General features: G+C 39.8%; 1 protein-coding gene across 2 annotated transcripts; it reads right to left on the bottom strand.

Annotated features, from left to right (window-relative positions):
- Positions 1 to 391: 391 nt before the first annotated feature.
- On the bottom strand, positions 392 to 27,836 carry ARPC1A (actin related protein 2/3 complex subunit 1A). Of its 2 annotated transcripts, XM_019718318.3 has the most exons (11): positions 27,699 to 27,836; positions 26,970 to 27,094; positions 22,836 to 22,928; positions 18,160 to 18,264; positions 12,227 to 12,449; positions 9,972 to 10,079; positions 7,677 to 7,889; positions 5,304 to 5,379; positions 4,885 to 5,078; positions 2,674 to 2,764; positions 392 to 826 (listed from the first exon to the last, which is right to left on the bottom strand). In XM_019718318.3, the coding sequence occupies exons 3-11, from the start codon at positions 22,897 to 22,899 to the stop codon at positions 788 to 790; spliced, it is 1,113 nt and encodes a 370-aa protein (XP_019573877.2). In that variant the 5' UTR covers positions 22,900 to 22,928; positions 26,970 to 27,094; positions 27,699 to 27,836; the 3' UTR covers positions 392 to 787. The 2 variants fall into 2 exon arrangements, with proteins under 2 accessions (XP_019573877.2, XP_019573878.2); XM_019718319.3 differs by lacking the exon at positions 26,970 to 27,094 and having other exon boundaries at positions 27,699 to 27,833.
- Between the last annotated feature and the right edge of the window lie 48 nt (positions 27,837 to 27,884).

Genomic DNA, 27,884 nt, shown 5'->3' with positions numbered 1-27,884 from the left:
AATGTTAACACGTCCCTTTCCTCTTCCCACCGCACACTCCCTCGCAGTGCGCCTCTGGGGGTGCACCTCGCAGCAGCTGCCCCTGCGTGGGCACAGGGCCCAGACCTCGGGGTCTCGGCGCAGGCTCCCATCGGGCTGGGCTGCGTGGCGGTGGTGCTGTGTCTCCTCTGCCTTGTGTGCAATATGGAAACAGCGTGAGTACCTACTTTGCAGAAGGACCGCAATGCTAAAGGCTTAGCATTAAATAAATGGTTCTTTTGGTTGAAGAATAACCATTTGTATTCAATTTAAGAAACTAAAAATCTAAGATTTTACCCTAAAAACTAGTCTAAAGAACTGACCCAGTTTTTCTACTAAAATTGGAAATAAAAAATAAGGAAACAACCAAAAACACATTTCAGTATTTTTATTTAATTGTTTTTAGCAATTTACATATCTCCCCACCCTTTCTTTTAAGTTAGTGTGACAATTTTCCATAATAAACTACTAAAACAGAAGCTTTGGTCGAGAATGGAATGAAATAGCAAAAACCAAAACCCAAACCAAAAAAACAAAACGAACAGAAAAACAAAAACCAAAAGAACAAACAAAATCCAATCACTGCTGCTTTTGAAAACCAACACTTTCACCAATTATATTCAAACAAAAACACACAAACAACATTTGCGAGATACGTGTCTTCAGTGTTTCCTTGCGGCTGGCTCTCCGCACCATCATGCAAATGGTGGAGCTGCCGACGGGGCAGTTTGTCAGTCAGTCATGCTGGGTCTGGGAGGCTCACGCAGCTTCACATTATCCGAAGGCCCTGGATGGAAGACTCTAAGGTCTTGAAAATGGCAGGAAGAACACTGGTGGTTACTGAAGACTGTCCATCCTGCCGTTACCTCTACAGCACTACACTACCCCGCCTTTCCCTAGCTGAGGTGGAGGCCCTCGCACCCCCAAATCTGACCCTACACCATCTCTGAGTCACGCACTCCCAGGGCTCTGCCTGGCACAGACCTTCTAGGACTGCTGGCCCTTCAGGCTGTGCTCCCCTGTCCCCCACACCCGCCTGCAGGCTCCGGGCACACTCCTGTGTTCCTGGGGCACATACCTCCTGTCTGTCAGTGGCCCTGACAGATGAGGGCCATATATGCACACGTCCCTTGCCTCTTCACACTCTAGACACCCTAATGGCAGGCACTCCCATGTTTCTTTAGGCCATGCAGCCAGCCTGCTGCACAACACGCAGCAGGTGCTCAAAGGCGAATGGACTGAAGAGAAAACTGCACTGGGACCTCCTAGCTTACACAAGTACAGAGAGTGAAAAGGAGGTGGCCCGAGGGATCAAAGAATGAAGGGCAGAGCTGTAACTGCTTACACAGGAGCCCCGATACCCAGGACTTAAAGTATGTGAAGGTAAAAAGGGGGGAGACTTTTAGAGGAAGACAGTTTGTTTCTCCAGAATATTCTGGAGGCTTTTCTATACTATGTATTTGACCCAAGGAAAGGGAAAAAAAAAAATCAAACATCACGGACATGCACAGAGGAAAATTCTGTACATGTTTACCTGCTTTGTAGGTTAACAACCAGAAGCAAACTCACAGAGCTACACACAGGAGGTACCCCTGCTCCTCCTCCCTGGTTCTGTATCTCGCCTCTCACCTGCCCAATCCTCAAGCTGGCATCCTCCTGGATTTGTCCCTCACTGTCACACCCTGCCTCCCGTCAGGCCTCCTAACTCTCTCTGCACTCCAGAATCTCCTGGCCACAGCCCCCGCCACAGCTGGGGTTCACATCCTCACTTGTTCACTGGACTCAGAAGCCTCTGCCCGGAGCCCTGGGTGGCCCAGGCCACCACATATTACAGCTGGTGCTTTCCGACTCGGTTCTGGAACAGCTCCTAGTGGTCTGCAGACAAAGCCCAGCTTGCGCTCCCTGACCACGCACAGCTTTTCTCTAGTTCCCTTATGTTGCTATAGGCCCCACACAATAGCCCCAGTCACCAGCAGTGCCTTGAATGCAGTATGTGCTCTCTGAGCTCCGTGCTGCTCTGGCTCCCTGCTCTGGCTCTGAATGCTTGCAACCCACCCCTCACCCCCAACCATGTGTCCCCAAATCCCCCTGCATCTGGAGATAGAGCTCAGGTCTAATCTCTTCCCTGCAGTGCTGGCAGTTTTCACCCCTGCTCCCCTCCCCCCAACTCCTCAATGTAAAAACAGAGGCACTGGCTTCTCTTCTGGAACCCCACTTAATCCCCTCACCCTCCTCTCTTCTGCTGGACAAGCCCCTAAAAGGCTCCTTCACGTCAATATATGTCAATATCCGCAGTGCCTGGCAGCATGCTTGGCACCCAGTAGGCACTTGGTGAACGTTTATTAATTAGCATAAACCATAAAAATGTATCTCTATAAACTTAGACTGGAGCCTCAACACAGGGCCTACTACAGAAACAGCACTCAACTTTTCCTCAGTGACTAGACGGACATCTAGAAAGAAGTACATATTCCCACTGGGAAAGTGTGGTTTCCTCCCGCTAATGACTTTTAGGTTTTAAAGACAACTACAGTCTAATGTCCCACATTTCTGATTTGCATTGGCTTCAATATTTTGTTCCAAGAAATGGAAAACATTTTTCTCACAGGAAATGTTTTAACATAAACAAGATTTGTTCTTAAAGGTAGACAATACCTTGAAATCCCAAATTGTCATGGCTCCATCGATGCCAGTAGTGCAAAATTTGCGACAATCTTGCTTGTCCACCTCATAAATAGATACTTGACTGAAAAAAAGCAAAAACGAGAGATTGTAAGGTATGTGGTAGAAGTGAGCCCTGCCTTCCTCATAGTTTAAGGGCATTTTAAGGAAATTGTTTATTAAGTTCTGAATACTGTTTATCAATATTAGGCTGTAGCAATCTGACTCAGAAAATATGCAGATGCATTTTATTACCAGATGTTCAGAAAAGACAAGACTTAAAAGAGAGAAAGGTTAAGACTCTGCATTAATTAGTGACATGGAGAAACAGGACAATGCAGGACACACAGCATGCAATCGCCCAGAGCAGGGTGTGGGCTGGACCGCAGCCACAACTGAAATGGAAACTCTTTTTTTACTACAGGCATGATAAAGCATGGCCGAATCCAACTGGCTCCAAAGAAAACTCCCAAATCACTCTCCAACAGCCGGGGCATATAAGCCAAGAGATCTCTTGCATCTGAGATTAACATCATAAATGTTAGCAACAGTCAGACATGCCACAGGATTCCAACCAGGCGAAGCAGAGGAACAGATGAATGAAACAACTTGTCTCAACCTAATTATCTGAGAAACTTTCAAGAAAATCAATTCTGTAGCTTAGACAGTGTTTTCCGTTCTCCTCTGAAATGTCTAGGACATTCCCTCTGGGGTAGGGGATGGCAAACCATGGCACCACCTGTATCTGTATATAGCCTGTAAGCTCAGAACGGCTTTTACAATTTTAAATGGTTGGAAAAAAAATTACTTTATAACATGTGAAAATTATGTGAAATTCAAATTTCAGTGTCCATAAAGTTTTATAAAACATATCCACGCTCCTTTATTTACATACTGTCCATGGCAGCCTTTGTACCACAACGGCAAAGCTTGCGATGGAGACAGTACAGCCCCTCAGAGCCTAAAATATTGACCATCTGTTGCCTTAGAGAGAGTTTGCTGACCCTGCTCTTGGGCAAAGAGGACCTAACACCTGCAAATAAAAGTCAACCTGCAAGGGTCTGCTGTTCATACTCTGCAGAGGAGCTTAAGAAAAATTCACAGGAAATAATTCTGAAAGTCATTGAAGACAGAGAAACTTGAGAAGGGTGGGGAAAGTCTTGCTATACCTTCAAGTTATTGCTTTTCAACAGAGCACATTTTCAGCCTATTTTAAGTCCAGTGGCCCTTTCCACTGAACATGATGAAAAGCACAACCTGAATTTAGTAATTTTCTCAAAGAGAAAGTCAAGAGGTTTCTATTCTTCTTCCTGCCATCATCACCAAGGTGTAGTAAAAAAGAGAAAATCCTATGATATCTAACTTTGAATACAGTAATTTAAAGTATCAAAAACATATTGCATTTCTCTTCTAGGTTTTAAAAAATCAAGCTTTCCAGGGGCGGCTGGTTAGTTCAGTTGGTTAGAGCGCGGTGCTCTTAACAACAAGGTTGCCGGTTTGATCCCCACATGGGCCACTGTGAGCTGCACCCTCCACAACTAGATTGAACAACAACTTGACTTGGAGCTGATGGGTCCTGGAAAAACACACTTAAATAAATAATAGTTAAAAAAAAAAATCAAGCTTTCTGGACAACACAGTTCTTATATAATCACACATGCCTGATGAAAAATAAGGAAAGAAACTCGTTAGCTTGTCAGCACAATGCTAAGGAATTTTTTCCCTAATTAAATGATCTTACTTGTATATATTACTTGCTATCCATGGTTGAAATGATAGCTAGAAGTACCTTTCCAAACAGAATATGACTAATCTTCCTGTCATGTGTTCACTACCAGAGGAACATGATATTCAGGAAGGTCTCCATTCATTCTCAATCAAGGTTTTGCGAAAGCGATATGATCGGCCTCCTCACGTGCGATGCCTCATACCACCATCTCCAGCTTGATGAACAGATTGACTAGATGGGGGTGGTTCACTGTCTATCATGAGCTGAAAACAGGAGCCTGCAGTTGAGAAACTACCAACTTTGTGCGCCCATCCCTAAAAGGATGTCTGCACCTGTAGTACACAGAACTCAGAGACACAGTCAGGAAACAGAGAGGGGAGGAAGGGAATCCTGGTCACCTAAACACTTTTCTACAGATGGTCAGGGCCCTGGCTACAGGTGGCGTGCAGGGCCCCCGGTGGCTGGGGGGCACCTACGTGATGCTATTCTGGTGCAGGGTCTCCAAGGCTGTGTTGCGGTCCTCAGTCGTGGCCCTCTTGTCCATGTTGCGGAAGCGTTCCATGGCAGACATGTTGCGCTGGATGCTCTGCTTTGGAATGTCTAGCTTGGAGACGAAAGTCAAGTAGCCACGGTCGTCGTAGTTAAACAGCATTGGGCAGCAGTCATGGCCCTGAAACGAGGGATCAGTCAGGCCTGTAGGGTATGCCGCCTCCCCACTGGCCCCCTCAGCAGAACGTGCACCGTTACAGGCCTCTCCTACTCTCAAAGGCTAGTCCTGCTTCTTCTAAAAGGCCGTTCTCCTCTGTGCTAGCGCACAAAGGCAGAGCACACACTGTCCCTGTCCCAGCGAATTACAGACAGTGTATGACAAGTAAAGATGGAGAGAAATACTTACAGCAGCGACAACGCTGTTCTCCGAGACAAACGATACACTCAGGAGGGGCAGGAACTCTGTTTTCAGAGTTGAGACCCTGAACACAAGAATACTTGTCAAACGGAGATAAAGCGGACTACTCAGCTTATTTACAGACACAGAAGATGACAAAGGACCATTCTGTTAGGGGCTTCACCAGTATAAATGACTACTTATGTTTAAAAGGATTCCCACGACCTAGGCTTTCAGGAATCTCAAGCAGGAGACAGTCCTGAGGTAACCTGCAGACTCTGAGTCCTTCAGCTCTCTTCTGCCTGCACTCTGCTCCCTTCTGAGGCCCCCCAACTCATGACAAACTGGCCTACAGCTTGGTCCCCAGCAGGCTCTTGTCCTTTCCCATCACTGCCTTTGCTCCCATGCCCCTTTGCCTACATGTTGTCTCTGCTCCTCTTGCTTGTCCAGAGTTCACCCGTCTTTGAAGCTCAGCTCTGATCAGATCACCTCTGTGACGTTTTCTTAGACCATGTCAGCCTAAAGTGGCTTCTCCTTTCTCTGACCTCCTAGAGTTTTCACTATCAATCACGACTGAACCCCTTATTCTGCTATCCTTTCCTCGCCTGTGCTCACTGTGGGCTCCTAGAGGGCTGGGGCTACCGACAGTCACCAGAGCCTGGTCTCTTTCCTCTGCCAGGCACTGGGTTAGGAGCTAGGGCCGCTGATGAACAAGGCACAGTCTTAGCCAGCCAGGAGCTCACACGTAGTAGGTGTGTGGATGCACACATATGTAGATGCACCATGTATACTGAGTATATAGCTTAGTAGTTACCTGCCTCAGCCCCTGGCCAAGCAGTTACACAGATAAGGTAGGCAAACACATTGGTTGATGAATAACTTCGTGTAAAAGACGATGAATTTTGAAAATTATGTCTTAAGAGACACCCCCCCCCTTCCTCCATCAATACCAGTGGTATTGGACTGAAGTCCTAATACCTCATCTTAAAGACTTACTGTGGCCTACCTGGCTTTTACTACATGAAATATTTATATTTGAGAAGGGGAAGGATGGAGGACATAATGTGACTTGAAGGACCATAGAAGCCAAACATAAATCAATACAAGGGTAGACGGGGGCTTGTAATAAGCATATGCTACCGTGTTTCCCCGAAAATAAGACCTAGCCGGACCATCAGCTCTAATGCGTCTTTTGGAGCAAAAATTAATATAAGACCTGGTATTACATATTATATTAATTATATTATATTAAATTACATCATATCATATTATATTATTATTATATAAGACCCGGTCTTACATTATATTAAAATAAGACTGGGTCTCATATTAATTTTTGTTCCAAAAGCATTAGCGCTGAGGTCCGGCTAGGTCTTTTTTTCAGGCAAACATGGTAGGAGGTCATTATGCATTACAATTGTACACAAATCAAGTAACTATAACATCAAAACATTATTGAATGACAAAAGGCAAATTACTGTACAAAATGTACAGCATAATACCATTTGTGTTAAAAATTAAAAGCTATATAAGTACCTACATATGTATAGAAATCTACAAGACTGTATCATTTACATTGGGGATGTTATAAAGAAACAAAATTAAAAAAAAAAAAGCAATTCAATCCGCTAGGAATCAACTATCCTCTCTGAAGTGTCACTCTGTTGTCACCGTGCGGGAGGAGTCAAAGTCACCTGAAATGACTGGTTCTTGGCACACAGATTGACAAGCCAGGAAACCTTTAAAGGTGGGTTACCTTTAGCTGCACCAGGAAAGAAGACTCATAAGAGGACAGGATTCCAATCACCTCTCTTCCTCCAACGGATGATGAACAAATATGAACTGTGACATCTGACAAGATGCCTAATGCTCCCTTAAGGCTGAGCAGGCACCCCACACACTAACGAGTCACCGCAATTCGAGTTCTTCCAGCATACACCAGAGGAACTGGCTTCTAGGTTTCAAGTATTACTGAACGAAGTTCCAAAGTAATGGAGTCATTGTTCCCTGACGACACAGAGCAGGAACATACCACCTATTTAAGGCTGGTGGGTGACATTTACATGTTGTAAGGAATTCAAGAGTGCTGTCACTAAACTGGCTATTTGAAGGAACTCTTATCAGTAGCAAATCAGGAGGGTCCTTCAAAGAAATCACTATCAGCACTTCCATTAAGGAGAGCTTCTGGAAGTGAGACCTAACTCTTTAAAATGTCCCCAAATGGACAATCTCAACATGTGTCTCTGACTTTAAAGGCTGTCCTCAGTCTGGGTCAGATTCTTATGCTTGATTCCTGCACTTGTACCCAAGGAAGGGCAGCCTTAGCCCAGCTGACGAGCGATCCCGCCCCACTCCTTAACTATACAAAAGGCAAACACTCACTGCATGCTTTTTGAGGCATCAGCAACGGACACGGTGCTGTCGTGGCTGACCCAGGCCAGGCGGCTCCCACTGGCGGAGAAGCTGACGCCATGCACCCAGCCACCAGTGCCACTGCCACCAAATTCTGACATCAGCTGACCAAAAGGCATCTTGCTGCCCCAGGGCGTACTGGCTGGCTTTTCATCCACTTCTTTAATGTATGCAGAAAACACTCTGCAGTTTAAGGGGCAGGGAGAGAAGGAAAAGGGAAATGAAAATAGATGTATATAGAAATAGGTCACAGGCAGCTGCCGTCAAGTGTCCTAGAATGCAAACAGAGCGACTCGTGAAGAGAAAATGACAGACAAGTTCAGATACATGAATCTCTTAAGACACAGAATGGTTCTAGGCTGCCCTAGAGGCCAATCCAAGTTTGGCAAATCCATCCTCAATCAAAGGATATTCATAGAGCACTTATGATTTGTTAGGCACTGCTCTAGGGGCGCAGTTCTAGAAGTAATGGACACAAAAGCCCTTCCCTTCTGGAGTGCACATTCTAGGGGAGAATCGTGCTGCCCTGCCCTCCCTTGCCCATGGAAGATCTGGCTAAATGAGCACAGCATTCTTTCCTGTCTACTTCACCATCATTCTCGACACAGTATTCCAAGCCCACAGTAGGGTAGGCTGAAAGAAAATTATTTGCTACTCTGCAATAAGCCAATGGTATGCACCCAATTAAAGAAAGGACATCCAAAGAGAAAGCCAAGGGAAGCCGTGGCCCTCCCACGGGGAGGGAAAGCAGGCAGGCTTTCCCTAGCACAGTCAGGTAGAGGGCTGGGCTCACTCTACCCTCAGGCCCACTGTCCAGTCTTTGTGGCAGGTATAGTCTGCGATGAAGGTGGGTCCTTTCCAGCCTGCTGTCTCTTCCTCTAATTCCTTGAACCAGAGTTGGGACGCAAAAGGGATAAAGAACAGCTGGGAATCCATCCTTTTATTCGCTTTTGCCCGCCAATGTTATTTCTACTTTGTAAAGTTTCTCTTCTAAAACTTCTGAACCTAAAGACTCCCTAAGTGATCTGGTAAATGACACTGGCAGCAGCAGCTCTGGAAGAGGCAGGGCACTAGCCGATGGAGCGCAGTTATCCGTAAGGCAGATGATGTGACCTTAGAATAGCTGTGCTTTAAATCAGCATCACAATGGCCACTGCTTTAGTCCTCAGAGTCCTGGAAAGACAGGTGATTCTCTGCTGCCAACTGGAGAGTACAAACGGAACAGACTCATACCCACAGGACTACCAGTCAAAGCAAAGTTTATTTCTGGAAATTATTATTAGCAGAAGAATTGTAACCCATTTCCACAACCAGATTCTTAGAAACAGCCTAATGACCCAGGTGGTATGGATCAGTACCACTATTTCCATCTCCTAAGAGAGCCAGAATGACTCGCGTAATAAATCACAAACAGCGGAACTCCTGAATACGAAAAACTCTAGAAAATGTCTATTTATCTGTACTGTTACATTGGTTCTTAAGAACCAATATTTTCCCAAAAAGTGCCTTGACACTACTGTATCCCCGTCCATTGCCAAATTCCCACACGTATATTAAAAAAAAAATACACACAAAAAAAACAAGGCTCAAAAAACAAAAACACCATAGGCAGGTTTTCTGGTAATTTTCCAAGTAGCCTACTAAAGAAAGATGAATGCTATCTCCCAACCCACCATACAGTCAGCATGAAGCAACATTTATTTGCTTTTCTTTCGTCTAAGAGAAAAAAGAACAACTGCTGATAAAGAACAACTTTAAAAAGCAATTACACTGTATGATCCTTAAAGCTCTTAGCTACGTGGCTGTGTTCTTCTAGCCTCATGATCACGACAAGGAAAAAGCTTTAACTGAAAAGGAGTAACTCAACAGTGTGTACTGTTCAGCTAATTACGCTTTGTTAACCTGAGTTTCACTCTGGAATTTGCTGAGTCTGCTGCCTGGGTAATGAAATAATACTGTAGTGGGTTTGGGGGAGAACACTATAGCCCCACTCGAAACCACGGATGTTCTGCCAAAGGAAACCCTCTCTGTCCCCACCCCTGCATTTCCCTCCTACCATACCTCCAAGTCCACTTCTGTCTACCTAAGTATGTACTCAGTATGTACTTACTTAGCTCCTTTTCTAGATCACAAGCTCCTTTCATCTCTGAGTCCCTCACGGTGCCTAGAATAGTATCTTGCAAAGAAAAGGAACCTTAAAAATATTTGTTGTAACACGAACAACAAAAAGCTCAAGTCTATCCACAAATTCTCATTTGTTCCCACCTGCATTTGAAATCACATGATCCTGCTGCCAGCAAAACATTGTTGGGATGCCAATCCAAGCTGAGGACCGTGGAACGAATTGGCTTTTTATTGTGCTTGCTTACCCACCTACAAAAGGAGAAAATCCATTTTAGTTTATCAGTCATGATTCTGGCTTAACTAAACCTAAGATAAGTCATGATTCTGGCTTAACTAAACCAGTATCTGCCCCTAAACTGCTACTTAAAAACCAATCATGATTTTAGTTTATCCACACAACAGCCCCCCAAATAACCTATAAATGTGTCAGGTAAAAACACCAATGCATGTTTCTTGTGTGGTTACCAGGTCTCCTGCCAGAGAGAAAGTACATTTCTAAAGGAAGAGAGGAAGAATCATACCCAGTCCCTTCTGTTTTCCTGTCTTTTAGGGTTTGACATTCTCATCAGGGCAACTGGTTCTGAACTTGCCTGGCTACCAGGGACCTTCATTAGTAAGTGTATTTATGGATTAATTCTGGTACTGTCCCATGGAATTTCAGATTACGTGTGACTTTAATCTTTGAAATACAAATTGAGGTTTGAAATAACTTGAATTTTTATTAATAAATATGCAGTGATTTATTTCATTTTGGGTTAGGTTGGGTTGTAAGATAGCTTAATTTCCTTTCTAAGTTTTCAATGCTAAGTTTCCAGAAGTTGCAAATTCTTTTTAACTTTTTTCACAGAGAAATCACAACCAAGAAATTAGCAGAACCTCTTGTTGGAGATTCGCCTTTAACTCATTCCCTAACTCCACTTAGAGAGTATTTATCCTAAGATCAGTCATGATTCTGGCTTAACTAAACCAGTATCTGCCCCTAAACTGCTACTTAAAAACCAATCATGATGAGAGACTTAATATTGTGTCAAATATCCTTCCTCGAATGCTAAATTCTTTTTCTATAGAATCTTTTTCTTAGAAACCTATCTGAAAAATTTCATTCTGAAAATATTCAGTATTTAAAAAATGTATTTGAATATTTTGAAAAAATACTGAATATTTTGAAACTATTCAATAGACAATATTCTGCCTTGTTTAATAAGGTAGCTAATTTAAAGGCTTTTAGAGGTTGTTTTAAAATACTATTGAAATATTGAGCCAGAGCTGAGAAATTCCTCTGAACACACAGCTTGTTCAAATGACAATTCTTTGTATTAAAGTCAAGTACAATTTACCTACATTTGAGACTATATTTTAATGAACAAAAATGTAAACAATTACTGACATTGAGGGTTACCTAGGTTGTTTCTTACCTTTCCATTCCAGCAAGCCTTCTAAATGATTTTTAACTGGCAACATTTTGTTAGTTTTAATTTTACACATGCTTCAAAGAAAAATGTACATCTTAAATTCATAATTCAATCTTGCTGCAAATTCACTTTCTCTTCAAAGAATCAAAATTTGAGGTTTCACTAAATTACAAAATGTAATGACAATCCCTTCCTTTCACTGTTTCAACAGAAAGCAAACAGTACACTAACACAAAGAGTAATGTGTACTTTCTTTTTAGTGCAAATACACTGCCAGTTTTGTACTAAATGACATTTCCACGTTGAATTGTATTTCCCACCCTTTCTGAATGCGTACCAGATAGAGCAAAGTCATTTTCTTATCAAAGTAAGCAGGAAGGAGTAGTTAAAGTAAGTTACTTAGCTATAAAATAAACCTCTGTTTGGCTCAGCTACAAGTGATTTATGAAAAGAGTAGTTAATAGGCTGATTATATTTCCAAGATCCTCGTCAATTTTTATTTCAATGGTTTAAACAAGTAAAACATTGTATCAAGGCACATATTTGGTTAGCAAACTCTAAAGAAAGGAGAACATTGTTAATCTGTATGAATCCTACATATTTTAAATGGATAGAGATGGTGAGGAAAAAAATTATTCCTCAGGACACTGGGAATCTTTCAAGTTTATAATTTATATACGTATCATAATAACAGCAATTTGGACAGTGCAGAGTCAGAAGAGTATTAACACCTAACAGAATAAACAAGTTAGCAGATCAGAACACGGAAACCACTGTTCTATAGTAATGTGAGAAAGATGTGAGGTTTCACTCAATGTACACATAAGAAGGAAAAATGCTCAGAGGGAACGAAAAAATCTCCAGATGAGGAAAAACTGAAGTTACAGGTAAGCCTTCACCCAGTGCCTCAAGAAATCACCAAGATCACCGTGATCAGAATGTATGAGTCTATAGAGAGAAATAAATCACTCAGATGTTGCTCACCAGTCATTTTCGGACTCGAAGTAACAAACGGAAATGAGTCGCGCTCCACTTCCCACAGCAAATTTATTCTCTAGTGGGGACCACTTGACAAAAGTGGCTGCACGGTTAATTCTCAGGATTACCAGGGTTGGCTTCCAGACACCATCTTTCTGACTCCAGACATAGGCATTGCGGTCTGCCCCGCAAGTGACGATGCGGTCGCTCTTGGGAGCCCAGTCGATACCTGCAAGTGAGACATGGCATCATCTGCTTTGCCTGGGCCAGTGACAACTGACATGGCATAGGCAGGTGGGTACTGGCATGGCGGGCACAGATATGGTCCTGATCACCACCTCACACACACAAAGGCAAGGATTTTCTCTACAAAGTTCTGTAACTCAGGATCCTCTGTGAGGCCAGGCAGAACAGAGCTATTTTATAATTGTGGAGGTTACAAAACTAAGTGGGGACATTCTTTCCACCTGTTCACAGGTTTCTAAAGATACCAGGTCTGAAGACCTTTTTCTTCCCTCTTAGATTTTTTTTTGGGGGGTCTGAAAGTACCTGTATTCTTCATTTATTAACACATCTCATTCAATGATATTAACTGAAAGTCTGTTACATGACATCCAAATGAAACATATAGGGTAAATAAAAATAATCTTCAGTGTATAGATGGGAAAATATAAATTGTAATTCATTATATATTCTTCTGAAGGTCACTACCATATAAACTAACTTAAATACCTTTTCGGTATGATACAGGTTCTATGAAAGAGTCCTTGAGTATCTTTGTACCTAAACTAGGAAGAGACCTAAATATGTATCTAAATGTAAGGTTTATTTTTCTATTTTACCAGACTTTTACTTATTTGGTGCTTCTGTGAAGGACCCCAAAGTCAAGGTCAGTTTGTTATATACCAAGAGTAAAAGCTGCTATGACTCAAACCATTTTATAGCTATTGATGAGGTATTTTCATATAGAAATACAATTTCATATAGAAATATTACTAATAAATTTTTATTGTAGATATCTCCCTAAAAATTAATAATTAACATTCTTAACATTTATATGGAAAAAAAGTAAGATGAATATACGAGTAAATGAAAGTCTCCATTAGTCATAAATCAGTGCCTTAGCAGTATGAAGAGTTCATTCATTCACCTACAGGAAATGTCAGCTCAATTATTTGTACCACCGAAGGGAAAAATATATGGGGGAGTGTATTCTAAGTGATGTGTGTTTTGCAGCCCTCTTTATTTAGATTTAAAATTTGATTTTTCACTACAAAAGCAATACACACATTGTTATGAGACAAACATCACAATGGGACACGCAGAAAGTCAATAAAGTCATGCCTCTGTTCTTTATGTCCACACACATTGCTCCCCCCAGTTATTATTATGGCAAACGTTTTCTCCTGCTTTTTATATGTTAGTAGTGGTTATACATTATTTCAGAATACTGATCTTATAATTTCCCCAAATATCCTATTGTTGAACATTTTGTTAGATAAAATTGGAGTAAATATTCAGGGATGTATCTTTTTGCTATGGCTAAAATTATCTCTGATAAATTCTCAGAACTGTGATGCAAAATATTGTTATTTTTATGAATGTCTTGTTTTCCTAACTTGACTACAAGCTTACTAATAATAGGAAGCAAGTTTTTGAAATTATTGTGCTGGGCAGTCCCTGCGACCCCGCCTGCTGGTGTTCATGCCTCTGTGTGGTCTCCTCCCTATGGGTGTGGGCAGGACCTGTGACTCGATTTGAACTAATAGAATGCTGGAAAGGTGATGAGATGTACATGATTACTGGACAAGATTACATAAGAGTATGGTACCTCTCTTCCTAAAGACACTCACATGCTTTCTCCATTGCTAGCTTTGAGAAAGCAAGCTGCCATGAATCTTACAGTTGCAAGGAAATGAATTCTTCTGCCAATAACCTGAAGGAGCTTGGACGTGGATCCTTCCCTGGTCAAGCCTCTGATGAGAACTCACCCCTGAATGACACATTGTTTATAGCTTGTGAGACCCTAAGCAGAGTCCCAGATAAGCCAGGCCCAGACTCTGGACCCACAAAAACTGTGAGATGATACATGTGTTTTGGTTTAAGCTGCTACGTTTACAGGATTTGTTGCAATAGAGAACTATTATATCCTCTAACATCAGAATGTTGCCTTGTAACGAGAAAGCTCAGTGATTTTGTATGATTTTGACAATCTCAAATTTCATCCCTTATTCCATATGATCACCACTCCAAATACATGTGTTTTTTAAGAATCCTTGAGGTGCTTAAATGAGGTGCTTAAAAAAAAAAAATCAATAGATCATTAGCCTTCAAGAAAAATACAAGGAGCTGCCTTCTGCTTGGTTTTATAGTTCTAAGCCTACTTTGGTAGCTACATCTTTTATTTGAATATGAAGCTGTAAAACCATAGTCATAACCTCAAACTATTTCAGATGACATTAGCTTTTAGCTCTTTAGACACATACTTCTTAAAAAGAGAAATGGGAAGAGTAAATATTCAGTAAAAGGCAAATTTTCATCTCTTTCTAATTTAGCTTTGCATATTTTTTCCTGTTTTCCTGACATCAGAAGACTTGAAAGGAAAGGAAGAGAATCAAGAATCTATCTTGTCTTTCCTGTACTAACTATATCTCAGTGTAACCAAGCAGTAGGTGAAGGTAAGCATCTTTATAAATATATTCAACTAATAGAGAAGAAATGATAGATTTAAAATATCACCATGTTGTAGCCATTGCTAAGTTAATGGATATGGGCACTGATCTTCAACAGATGCTAACATCACAGAAAGAGAGAACTAGACATTATGTGCCTCGTCAATGAAAGGACCTACCATCACCTAACTTCAACTAGCAATTTACAGGAAATACAGAGGACAGAGAAATATGGGCTTGCAATCAGTAAAATCCAGAAAACACTATAGGACAAACAACCCGATTTCTCAATTTTCTTAATAAATAAATTGCAAAGAAAAAGAAAGAGAAGAAACAGAACCTATAAATGAAAGACTTTAGAGATACATCAACTAATCACAACCACATGTGTACCTTATTAGGATCCCAGTTAAGAAAGACTATTGTATTGGTTATTATTGAAGAGCCCTTATTTTTTAAGAGATACTAACTGAAATATGAAATGAGACAATTGCTAGGATGTGCTTCAAAATAGTATAGGAAGGAAGTGAGTTGAGAACAAGATTGGCTATGAGTTGAAAATTGTTGAATCTGGGTGATGGCTATACAGGGGCTCATTACATTATTGTCTATTTTCATTATTGTTTAAAACTGTCCATAGTAAAATATTCTTTAAAAAAGAGACAGTGATTAAACATTTAACACAATAAACTCAGAAAAAACACCAGGACTGACTGATATCCTTTTGATGTTTGTCATGCTCTTTTTCTCTGCAGTACTGACTAGTCTTCTAGAAAAGCTTCAGAAGATAATTTTTTCCCCCGTATTTACTATCTTTCTGAGAAAATACGTTTGATACTTGTTCTTCTGCCACAGAGTTATATTTAGATTTTTCCAACAACAGTTTTTTTTTTTTTTCAGAACTAAAAAGAAAAAGTCTTTGGGCATTTGGACAGAAAATAGGCCCAAGTTCAAAAAATTCCAAAAAAGAAGCAGGGGAGAAAAAAACACACAACTAAATATTTCACTCTTTTGACTATTTCTTTGGTCTTCCAACTTAGCCCTTTCTCATTCAAAAGTATTTCCTAATGCTAAAATTCCAATTTAAAATATGAGTGTTCTTATTTTTAGTCCATAAGGCCACTGGCAGTGGACTTAAAATAGGCCAAATCTAATAGAAATAAGGTTGTGGGAAAGCAACAGCAACAAAAATAGAAATGATATCTCTGGTGCTGGTTCGGTAATACATAGTCAGTAGACTCTGGGTACTCACTAGCATCACACAGAAATCCTGGTAAAAGTGAGAAGGGATGGTCACAAATTTTGCTGGGGAATAGAATGTAAAGGGTGCAGAAGGTCAAAACATGCTGTTTTTCTCTGATTTGGGGGAAGGCTATCTTTAAACTAATCAGTATGTTAGGGGATTAGAAGCAAAATTCCAGGGTCTCAACTGAAAAAAAAATCAGGATTAGTCCCTTTGCTGCCCCTCTAAATGCAAACGTCATTGTGAGGAGCAGGGAATGGAAACCCAAGACTGCAGTGAGTGAGAAGTTTGTAATTGAAAAGTTATGTCAAATATATGGTGATGGAAGGAGAACTGACTCTGGATGGTGAACACACAATGGGATTTATAGATGATGTAAGACAGAATTGTACACCTGAAATCTATGTAATTTTACTAACAATTGTCACCCCAATAAAAAAAAAAAGTTATGGAGAATAAGTTTTTATGTGCTTGGCCAAATTATTTAAAGCAAGAGGTTGAATCAACTCTGCTAGAAAATAGGATAAAAAAGAAACTATAGTAGTAAGGATAAAAGAACAAGAGCTCTTTCCAAACAGAGCAATAAGTGACTGTTTTTTTTAAAGAACAGCAAGATATGACTTAACAAAACAATATATTCTCCTGAAATTTAGTATCACGATTTGGTTCACTAAATTCTGAAAATCATTGTAAAAATTCTGTTTTTCCCACTTCTCCTCCTCCATAATTTGACACTCACTTAATAAGACTCAGCACTGCTCTGCTTGCCATCTCTATCCATCTAGACATTGATAGTCTTTGCCAAAGACAAAAGTTAATGTACATGTAGGAATCTGTCTCAGAGCCAATGCTTTAAGATCCAGTCTTCTACAAATCAGTAAGAAAAAGATAAAAATTCAAAAAAGGACAGGAATTATAAATAGTAAAGTCACACACCCACCCACCCAGATGGCTAATAAACATCTGAAAATATGCTCAACCTTTCTATTCATCAGGAAAATGCACCATATAGAGATACCACCTTTCACTCATCAGACAGTCTGACCATATCAATTCTGTGTTAAGACATGTATAAGGCTAGTGCGATGAAGGCCATCTGATGATTCCTAACAAAGTTGAAAATGAGCATGCTCCCAGATATGAACATTCACACATGTACAAAGAGATCTGCACAGGAATGCTGGATTTAGTACTTCAATGGAATAACTGGAAAAAACATAAATGGCCTTCAATGGAGGAAAGAATGAGGTATGAAATGCCCAACAGCAGTTAAAAGGAATAAACTTGATCTAGATACACCAACATAAGTAGAGACCAGAAACAATGTGGAATGCAAAAGCAAGACACAAAAGATGTATGATATGATACCATTTATGAAGCACTTAAAAATACTAGCCGATAGTATTAAAGATTGCTTATGAATATATACACGTCTGTAAAATTATTAAAAATGGACGGGGATAGTGTCACACTAAATTATAGACTGCCATCTGGGGGAGAGGAACAGGACTGGTGGTGAGAGGGGACTTGACCATCATTATCTAAAATATTCTTTATGTCCTAAGTTTTCTGGCACAGGAAAAAAGATAAGTAGTTGTTAATTCTGGGTGGCAGGAATATGGGTGTTTGTTACATTACTCTTTGTCCTTTTCAGTAGTTTGAAATGTCTTCCTTGCCCCAAAAAACATCATACAGAAAGCTTTTAGAAGACACTGACCTCCCTCAGCAATTGGGAACATAGCTTGGCTAACATGCTGTCCAGTTTTCTCTTTCACATCTCATCTCCTAATCTCAGCTCTTTAGTCCTCGTAGGTTCAGTGTTTTCCAAAATATTTGTAGAGTGGTGTGTACCAACTGAGCTAAAAGAAGCACTTAAAAACTGAGATCTCTATCAGGCTATTTTCTAAAGAAAACTCAGTAAATGCTGTACAACTTTAAATATATGGCAGACTTACTTTATCAGGCTATTTCAATGGAAGGGTGCTAAGTGTGGAAACACTACTCAGCTCAGTATCTTCCTTTACCTGTGATGTGTCCATTGTGCTCCTTGAGTTCATGAACTTTCACCCACTGGCTCCCGTTCTTCTTATAGATGTGGACTTCGTGATTATTAGGGCTCAGGGCAATCTCTGGAGAAAAAAGTCAATAGTTAATAGTTGAACTTGAAACAATCTCTGAAAAAAAGGATCTGTTACAGTTGGCGTTTTAAAATAGATCGAAAGAATAGAAAAGCTGTTTCAAAAAATGGTTCTCAATATTCATCCCTGAAGAATTTCTTTTATTATTTTTACCTCTACTTGGACCTCATATTTTAAAATGTTTTGTAGAAAAACTAAGTTTAAAAATTTATTTTCAGAGACACATACAACTGTCAATGAAAGATTCTAACCAGTAAGAAATAAACAATATTACTATACTTAACTGATATATAGTTGACCCTTGAACAACACAAGTTTGAACTGCGCAGGTCCACTTACATGAGGATTTTTTTTCAATAAATAGTCCGACCTCCATATCCACGGGTTTCACATCCATGGATTCAACCAACTGTGGCTTGAAAACAATATTTTCAATCTGCAGATGTAGAGGGCTGACTATATGCACTGTTCTATGCCATTTGCTATAAGGCACTTGAACATCCTTGAATTTTGGTACCCGAGGGGGGCTCTGGAACCACTCCCCCTTGTATACTGAAGGTTGACTATGGCTAAGTTTTTGGGGAGTCAAGAGATATACATGAATTTTCAACTGCACAGGGAGTCAGTACCCCTAACCCTTGTGTTGTTCAAGGGTCAACTGTAATTTTAACCCATAGTAAAGATACTTGACATTTTAGCTCATCTGTACATTAGTGATAAATATTTAATTTCAGTTAGACTTTCTGAAATGCTGAAAATACCTCATAGGCTCTCATTACTGCTATCCTGGACCCGGGTTGGAACTACCACAGTTTATCAAAAAAATTTGATTCTGCTGATAAACTATGTCCAAGGTGTCCTTTACAATAAAGCCCATATAAATCACAAAATAAAATTCAATAGAAATCTCTCGAACCAATCCAAAATATTAAGAATATACATATCTATATATGATGGAATTTTTTGAACTTATATATTTTTTCCCTTTCTGGTTCACCTATTTTTTAAAAAATTGATTTCTTAAAATTAAAATTAGGATCTATGACTCAAACTTTTGGTCAATCATTTAATAGTTTCCCCATCTACTAATCATATCACCTTTCCTCCCCTCCTTAAGAGAGCTACATCTGTTTTACAGATGAACTGTAGAGCTAGATAAACATTTAACTCTAAAATCCTAAGACTTTCAGTGCTTTCTGGAAAAGTTACTTGTTTCTCTAAATTTCTAAGATGCATATGGGAATTTCAAAAGCCAAGTCCAAAGTTAAACCTGGAAAACGTTATAAATTTTAAATTATAACGTGGCATAACAAAAAATTTGACTTAATACACTGAGTTTTTAAGTAGTTTAAATGAGGACAATGATAATTTGCATTTCTATTAAAAGTAATTGGAAATAATCCAAAAACCTATTTTTAGATCGGATAAAGTAAAGACAAAAGATATAGAAAACTCAACTATGAAGCTCGACTCACCACCTTGCATGTCACATACTTTCAAATACCCAATACAGAGGCTCATATCTAGGTTTTCACTTCATTCAACAAAAATTTTAAATAAATTCTTGGTACTGTTTGTGTACCAAGTATTTATTTAAAAATAGGAGTGAACCATGTCTGAACTGCCTTTTAAAAAATAGTGAGTCTAGAGATTCAAACAAATCCCTATCAAAATCCCAGCTGGCTTCTTTGAAGAAATTAATAAGCTGATTCTGAAATTCATATGGAAATGGAAGAGACTCAGAAGAGCCAAAACAATCTTGAGAAAGAAGTGTAAAGTTGGAACTTACAGTTCCCAATTTCAAAACTTACTACAAAGCCACAGTTAGCAAGACCATGTGGTCCCAGCACTAAGAGAAACATAAAGATCAATGGAATAGAATTGAAAGTCTAATAAACCTTCACATTTACATTCAATTGACTATTGACACAGGTGCCAAGATAAATCAATGGGAAAAGAAGAGTCTTCAACAAATGGTGCTGGGACAACTGGATATCCACATGCAAAAAGATGAAGTAGGGCCCCTACCTCACACCATATACAAAAATTAACCCAAAATGGATCTAAGACCTAAATATAAGAGCTAAAACTATAAGTCTCTTAGAAAGAAACATAGGTATACATCTTTGTAACCTCAAATTAGGCAATGGTTTCATAGATACAACAGCAGATGCATAAGCAACAAAAGAAAAAATAAATAGAACGGACATTTTCAAAATTAAAGACATTTTTTCCCCCTAAGAAATATTAGTTTTTTTGTTTTTAATTTTATTAGTTTCAGGTCAAAATTAAAGACTTTTGTGCTTCAAAGGACACTATCAAGAAAGTGAAAAGACATCCCTCAGAATGTGAGAAGATTTTCTAAATCATTTATCTGATACGGGACTTATATCCAGAATATATAAAGAACTCTTACAGCTCAATAATAAAAAGACAAATAACCCATTTTTTAAAATGGGCAAAGGATCTGAATAGACATTTTTCCAAAGAAGGCATACAAAAAGCCAATAAGCATGTAAAAAGATCTTCAGCATCATTAGTCATCAGGAAAATGCAAATCAAAACTATAATGAGACACTATTTTATACCCACTAGGATAATGGTGGGGATATATACGGCTATAACCAAAAACACAGATAAGAAGTGTTGATGGGGATGCTGAGAGTTCTGAACACTCATGTATTGCTAGTGAGAATGTAAAACAGTGTGATCACTTTGGAAAATAGTCTGGTGGTTCCTCAAAATGTTCAACATAGTTACCATATGACCCAGCAATTCAACTCCTAGGTATACACTCAAAAGAAGGGAAAACATGTCCACACAAAAACTTGTATGTGAATGTTCATAGCAACAGCTTTCACATAGCCCAAAAGTGGAAACAACTCAAATGATTACCAACTAAGGAATACACAAAACGATGTATCTCTACACAATGTTGTTCAGTCACAAAAAGGGACGAAGCACTGATACATGTTACAACACGGGTGACCCATGAAACCACTATGCTCAGTGAAAGAAGCTAGATGCAAGAAGCCACATATTGTATGATTCCATTTATACAAAATGTCCAGAATAGGCAAACCCACTGAGACAGATAGTAGATAGTAGTTGCCTAGGGCTGGAAGTTTTGAGGAAAACTGAAAGTGACTGCTAATAGGTATAGACTTTCTCTTTTGGAGTGATGAAAATATTGTGAAACTGGATAGTTGCCTAGGGCTGGAAGTTTTGAGGAAAAGTGGAAGTGACTGCTAACAGATATAGTTTCTCTTTTGGAGTGATGAAAATATTGCGAAAGTAGATAATTATTGCATAACTCTGTAAATATATTAAAAACTACTAAAGAATTGTATTCTTTAAAAGGATGAATTTTATGTCATGTGAACTATCTTAGTTCTATATAATTATACCTTATTTAAAAAAATAGTGAATATAATTCAACTTTTTAAAGTAACTCATGGACATAACACTACACTTCTGTTTCTAGATTTTTTTTTTGCTTCCTCCTGTCCTATTATCTGCCACGTTGTTTGCGGTACTGTGTCTACTTCTAAGAGTCTTCTCCATTTCTTTCTAGTTTGTTGGAGCTAGAAAACCAGAAACTCAAACTTGTTATGAATAACATAGTGAATACTCGTTAGTACTGCTCAGTACCTCAGGAAAAAAACTTTCTGAAACAGCTTATCTGTAGGTTCTAGAATTCTGACTAAATGCTGGATAAGTGTGGTGTTACAGCATAACCATTCCAGACACTGGGTCCCTAGGGCCAATGAAAGATGTCTCTGATTTGAACTGTCTTCCAAGTGGTACTGCAGAAAAAGAAGTGGACAAGGAACCAGAATGCTTGGGTGCTAGCAATGGCTCTGAGGTACACTTGATGTGCGACCACTAGGCTGCAGTTTCTGCATCTGTAAACCAAAGGACTGACCCAGTTCCCTTCTGAACCTATGGCTGTCCTTTTCACATGTGACAATGTGAAATATGTGACCCCTAAAAGTGCTTAAATCTAAAAGGACTGGGCCGGCCTGGTGGATCAGGCGGTTAGAGCTCCATGCTCCTAACTCTGAAGCCTGCCGGTTCGATTCCCACATGGGCCAGTGGGCTCTCAACCACAAGGTTGCCAGTTTAATTCCTCGAGTCCCGCAAGGGATGGTGGGCAGCGCCCCCTGCAACTAAGATTGAACACGGCACCTTGAGCTGAGCTGCCTCCCGGATGGCTCAGTTGGTTGGAGCATGCCCTCTCAACCACAAGGTTGCCGGTTCGACTCCTGCAAGGGATGGTGGGCTGCGCCCCCTGCAACTAGCAACAGCAACTGGACCTGGAGCTGAGCTGCGCCCTCCACAACTAAGACTGAAAGGACAACAACTTGAAGCTGAACAGCACCCTCCACAACTAAGATTGAAAGGACAACAACTGGACTTAGAAAAAAATAAAGTCCTGGTAATACACACTGTTCCCCAATAAAGTCCTGTTCCCCTTTCCCAATAAAATCTTATATAAAAAAAGAAAAAATAAAAGGATCAAAGGTACCAAAATAAAGGTGCAAAGTTAACAGCATACTTACGGGTACGATCCCTGTTCCAGGCATGACAGGTGATTGGCTCTAGTAAAAATTGATGCAGGGACATTATTCTTAGTGTTTTCAAAGGATAGAAAGCTGTAATGAGCAAACAGAAAAAAGCATTTAAAATGGCAGGAAACCAATATTTAAGTTGTCTGGGGATCTTGAAATGTTTGGGGATAAATAAAACACTCTTCTACTAAAAAAGAAGCAATCTCAATGTTAAAACTTAATCATTTAAGTACAGCTAGTACAGTAACCACGAATGTATTGTCAAGGATCATCAAAAGACTCTAACACCATGGGTTAAAGATTGCTGGGGTACAGGATATTCACACAGTCTCAAGTGACCATCCCGTAGATTACTAATTACAAAGGGAAAAACATGCCTTTACAGTAAAAACATCTGGCAGTAACCACCTTAACCGAATGGTAAAACTTAGTATCATAAATAGTGGGACAATGTAATCTGATGGGCCTCCTGACGGGAGGCAACATGAGGTGTACATCATCACTTATAAATAGTGACCACTTAATTTATCATTCAGACCAGAATGCTTTTAAGAGAACAAAAAGGGGCACTATTAATAATTATGCTGTGACAACAGGTCACAGGACTATCCTGGAGAAACCTCGTAATATGGCCAACATAGCTGTGAAGTATTAATGTCAAACATCTTTACTCTAAATCCAATCATGATCCAGAACTAATTTTACAGTGTAGAGGGAATAAAGGGGCATGGAATTAAAGAACATGAAAGGGAAAAATAACAGTTAAAACCAGAATGTGTACTATCCTACAAAACAACTGGCCTGGACTATTAGAAGAAGGCAATGGGAGGGGGGCAGTGTTCTAGATTAAAAGAGCTATGAAAATCAAATTTGATACAGAAACTTGATTGTATCTATATTTTAAAAATATTCATAAAAGGTGTATTTCATACAATAGGGAAAATTTGAATTTGGGCTACATATTACATAACAATACAGAATTATTTTTAATTTTTTAACTATGATAATAGTTTGCCCATAGGTAAGAGAATGTCCTAAGTCTTAGGAGATAAAGATGATGAAGTGTTAAGGAGTGAAATGTGATGTCTTCTGCAACTTATTTTCAATCTTTTAGTATAACAAGTAGATAAAGAGCAAATGTGGCAAAATGTTAACAACTGGTGAATGTAGGCAAAGAGTATGCAAATGTTTGTTTTATTACTCTTTAAGCTCTTTATTGTAATTAACTGAAAAGCAGGAATCCGTGAAACATCATTAAATTAAAAATCAAATAAAATTCTCTATTTTATAGGCACCCAAATCTAGATCCACTAAAGAAGCAACCATTACCTGAAATAAGACATTTTTTCAAACAAGCACTCCATTTAATCATTTCTAAGAGGGACTCTCACAACACTCTGAAATTTCAATACACTTACATACAAGGTTGAGACTAACATGTGAGACAGGAATCCTGATGTAAGTAGGAAATGAATGGAAGGGTCACCAGAAGGTTGTAAAGTGAACAATGAAAGTTCAGCAGACAAAGCAGAAGTCAATCTCAGTAGAAAGCAGAAGAAATGTCTCTGCTAATTGTTGTAAAGGAACCCAAAGGTCAAAAAGAGATAAGTGCACCCTTAATTTAACACCTGATATCTTGAACTGGAAGTGAAATGTCAGTGTTTCACATTTTATTCTAAGGGTGAAGACATTTAGGTCACTTAAATTTTTTACTTTTGCATGTTCTAGAAAGCAAATGGCAACTCACAAATAAAGAAAAAGACTGTAATTGGAAATTTAAAAAATTTTAAAAATAAATTCAAATGAGACTGCTTAATTTGTTTTTTAAATAAACTTTCAGACACTCAATGCATGATTCTCTCTTTATCTCTGATATCAGATGCTTACCCATCACAACAGGTTTTACTCAGTTACTCAAAATAACATGTGGTGTCACAAATATCTCCTTAATTAAAAGCAATTTAGTTCAAAGCCACACTTTATAAGCTCATGTGTTAACTGAAACAAAATTGGTCTGCAAATTAACAATTTAATGTGAAATCTATATTCAGTAAAAGCACATATTTCACAGTTAACAAAAACAGGTGCAGACAAAGGCTTTCTCATTCTTCAATTGTTTTATAAGCACTGTAGCAAAGCCTTCAAAAGAGGTAAACATTTACACAATGGTATAATTCTAAAATTGCATTTCTAATTTCGTTATCATTCAACTCCATATTTGGATATGCACTCAGACCTGTAATTCTTTTACAATCATGTGGGTATTTTAAGTGTGTAGGCCAAGAGAGCACTCGTATTTGTCAAATTTATAAGCCACCCAGTAAACACAACCTGTATTCATCAAACTCAGTGAATGAAGAATAGCTTGAATTTTTTTTTCTTTTGTCTTTTTTTAAATTTTTATTTATTGGGGTGACAATTGTTAGTAAAATTACATAGATTTCAGGTGTACAATTCTGTATTACATCATCTATAAATCCCATTGCGTGTTCACCACCCAGAGTCAGTTCTCTTTCCATCGCCATATATTTGATCCCCCTTACCCTCATCTCCCACCCCCCACCCCCCTTACCCTCTGGTAACCACTAAACTATTGTCTGTGTCTATGAGTTTTTGTTTCTCATTTGTTTGTCTTGTTCTTTTGTTGTTTTTGGTTTATATGCCACATATCAGTGAAAGCTTGAATTTTGTACCAAGAAAAAGATACCTTCTGTCATAGGGTGATAATTATAATTTCTAAACTGTGATTAGTATTTAAGTGAAATCTGAAAACTTTTGTCTTAATGAAGGTAGAGAGGAGAAAAAGGGACAAAAAAAAGGTGGTGTCATTAAATTTAACAAGTTTCTACTGATGACCTTTCATTGTCCAGCATTGAGAAAGAGAGATAATTTATAGTAGAGCATGATTCCAGGAACTCCCATTACCCCAAACTCCTTTCTTTACCTATCACTCTGAGTACAGTCATTCTGATGTTTGGTTAGCTATGGGCTCTGGGCCCAAGGGAACCTGGCTTTGACACATACTAGCTATGAGACCCTTGGCAGGTCATTCAATATCTCTAAATCTCATTTTTTTCATCTGCAAAATGGATATATTACTGACATCCCATCCCAAAGCTGTTGGTATGAGGATTAAATGAGATAACATCAAAGTGTTGTAGTACAAAGCACAGCCCAAAATAGAGGCTAAGTTAGTTCCTTTTTTTCCTTTGACCCAAGGCTTTTGAACTATCGCAAAAAGTACATACCAGTTAGCATCCCCTGAACTTGGAAACATCTACATATACTTTAAATTCTTGGCCCTAGAGCCTGAAAGTATTTCTACAGTGAGAATTTCAGTTCCCTGTTCAGGGTCAGTTTTCAAGACTGTGATTCATCCAGCTTCTAATTGCTCTCATTACCCAACCCAGCGATACCAGGTACTCCAACAAAGTCACCACACCCTCCACAATGTTCAGAGACAGGTTCCAATTCCAGGTACCAGCCTCATCAATAGACCATTTTAAACTTCTTTATGCAGAATTTGTTTCAGCATAGGATTAATGAACTAGATTGAAATACTGCCACTCTCCCTCCATGCAATAGTTTTAATTTTTCCAAGATGATCCACTCCTTAAATTGTGGTAAGTAGATGAATTAAACTCAGAAATTCTCTTAATGCTTTGATAGGAAACAGCCAGTCACACCGACACTCTAACAGCAAAAACACCCTCCTGATATCCTCTCCTTTGTTTTTATATACCTGAACATACAGAGCCTACATAAAACCAAAAGGGTTAGGTGAAATTGATTAAGAGGACAGAACCAGGATAATTTAGGTAATTCAGGCAATGAGTTGAGGTAGATAAAAGCAGGTTCCAAAGCTGCACTATAGCAGATGAGTCCAAGTTACAATTTAATAAGTGCCTACTATGTCTCCAGCAGTGTAGTAAGTACCAGGTTGGGGCCAGAAACAAATCAATCTGACACTCTTCTGGTCCTCAAGAGAGAAATGGAGGCGCTTCCGAGAGGAAGGGAAGATAGATAATGCACATAACGTCCAGAAGCAGTAAAAATAGCTAATATTTATTGAGCACCTATGCTGGGCCAGGAACTATTCTAAGCAATTTATGCAAACAAACTCACTTGCGTCTCTAAAAAGCCCTAAGAATCTTCTTACTGTAGATGAGGAAAGCGAGACTCAATCAATCAATCTTGCCACAGGCATCCAACGACGTGGAGCTGCCGGGATTAGAATTTTGGTGGTCCCACTGCAGAGTTGAAATGTGAAAGGTGCTACATCAAAGGTTCCACAATATGTGCAATTTTGACTTAGGGGACGGGGGCACTCGAGAGGCGGACTCCTAAGGAACTTGGGGGAAGGTTTTCCTCTAGGACATAAGAGCCCCAATCACTGAAGGATTGAAGGCTGCCCTAGACAGAAACCAAATGTTCTACGAGCGCTCACCGTATGCAGGGACCTATTCTAGAAGCTAAAGAAAGAAATGGTCTCTCACGACGCCCGATTAGGGAGAGATTATTCCATTTACCAGTTTTACAGACTGTGATAAATGGCCACAATAGAGGTGCAAATAGGGCTATGGAAGCGCAGGAGAAGGAGCTGTTAATTCTGGCATTGGAAGAGGCTTGGAGCTCGAAAATTTTGAGAGAAAAGATCTGTATGGGGATCCAGGAGCTCGGCGGGTCCTACGGAGAACGGGGATCCCCCGCCCCCTCCCGGAGGCCGGGCAGGGAGACCCGCCAGCCCTCAGACTCCGGGCCCCGCGGCCTAAGCCCCCGCCTCATTGCCCCCGCGGGTTCCAGTCCGGTGCGAGGCTCCCACAGGGCCAGAAGCTCGCTCCTGCGGCCCCTTACCTGGGGTCGGGGCAGTTCCGACGGGTTTGGAGCGGAGAATTCGCGGACTCTGGTCAGTCGACGCGAACAGGTTCCGACGGGCGCGGGAGGCGGACCAAAGCCCAGAGGGAGTGGCTGAGATACCGGAAACGCTTGCGGCGCCTGCACAGTGCGGCCGAGCAGGCAGTCCGCGCAGGCGCACAGCTC

Source organism: Rhinolophus sinicus, chromosome 3 (genome assembly GCF_057876585.1).
Source record: "Rhinolophus sinicus isolate RSI-liver-muscle chromosome 3, RSI-T2T, whole genome shotgun sequence".
Classification (NCBI taxonomy): domain Eukaryota; kingdom Metazoa; phylum Chordata; class Mammalia; order Chiroptera; family Rhinolophidae; genus Rhinolophus; species Rhinolophus sinicus.
Note: the sequence above shows the minus strand (reverse complement) of the source record. Positions and strands in the feature narration are given on the sequence as shown.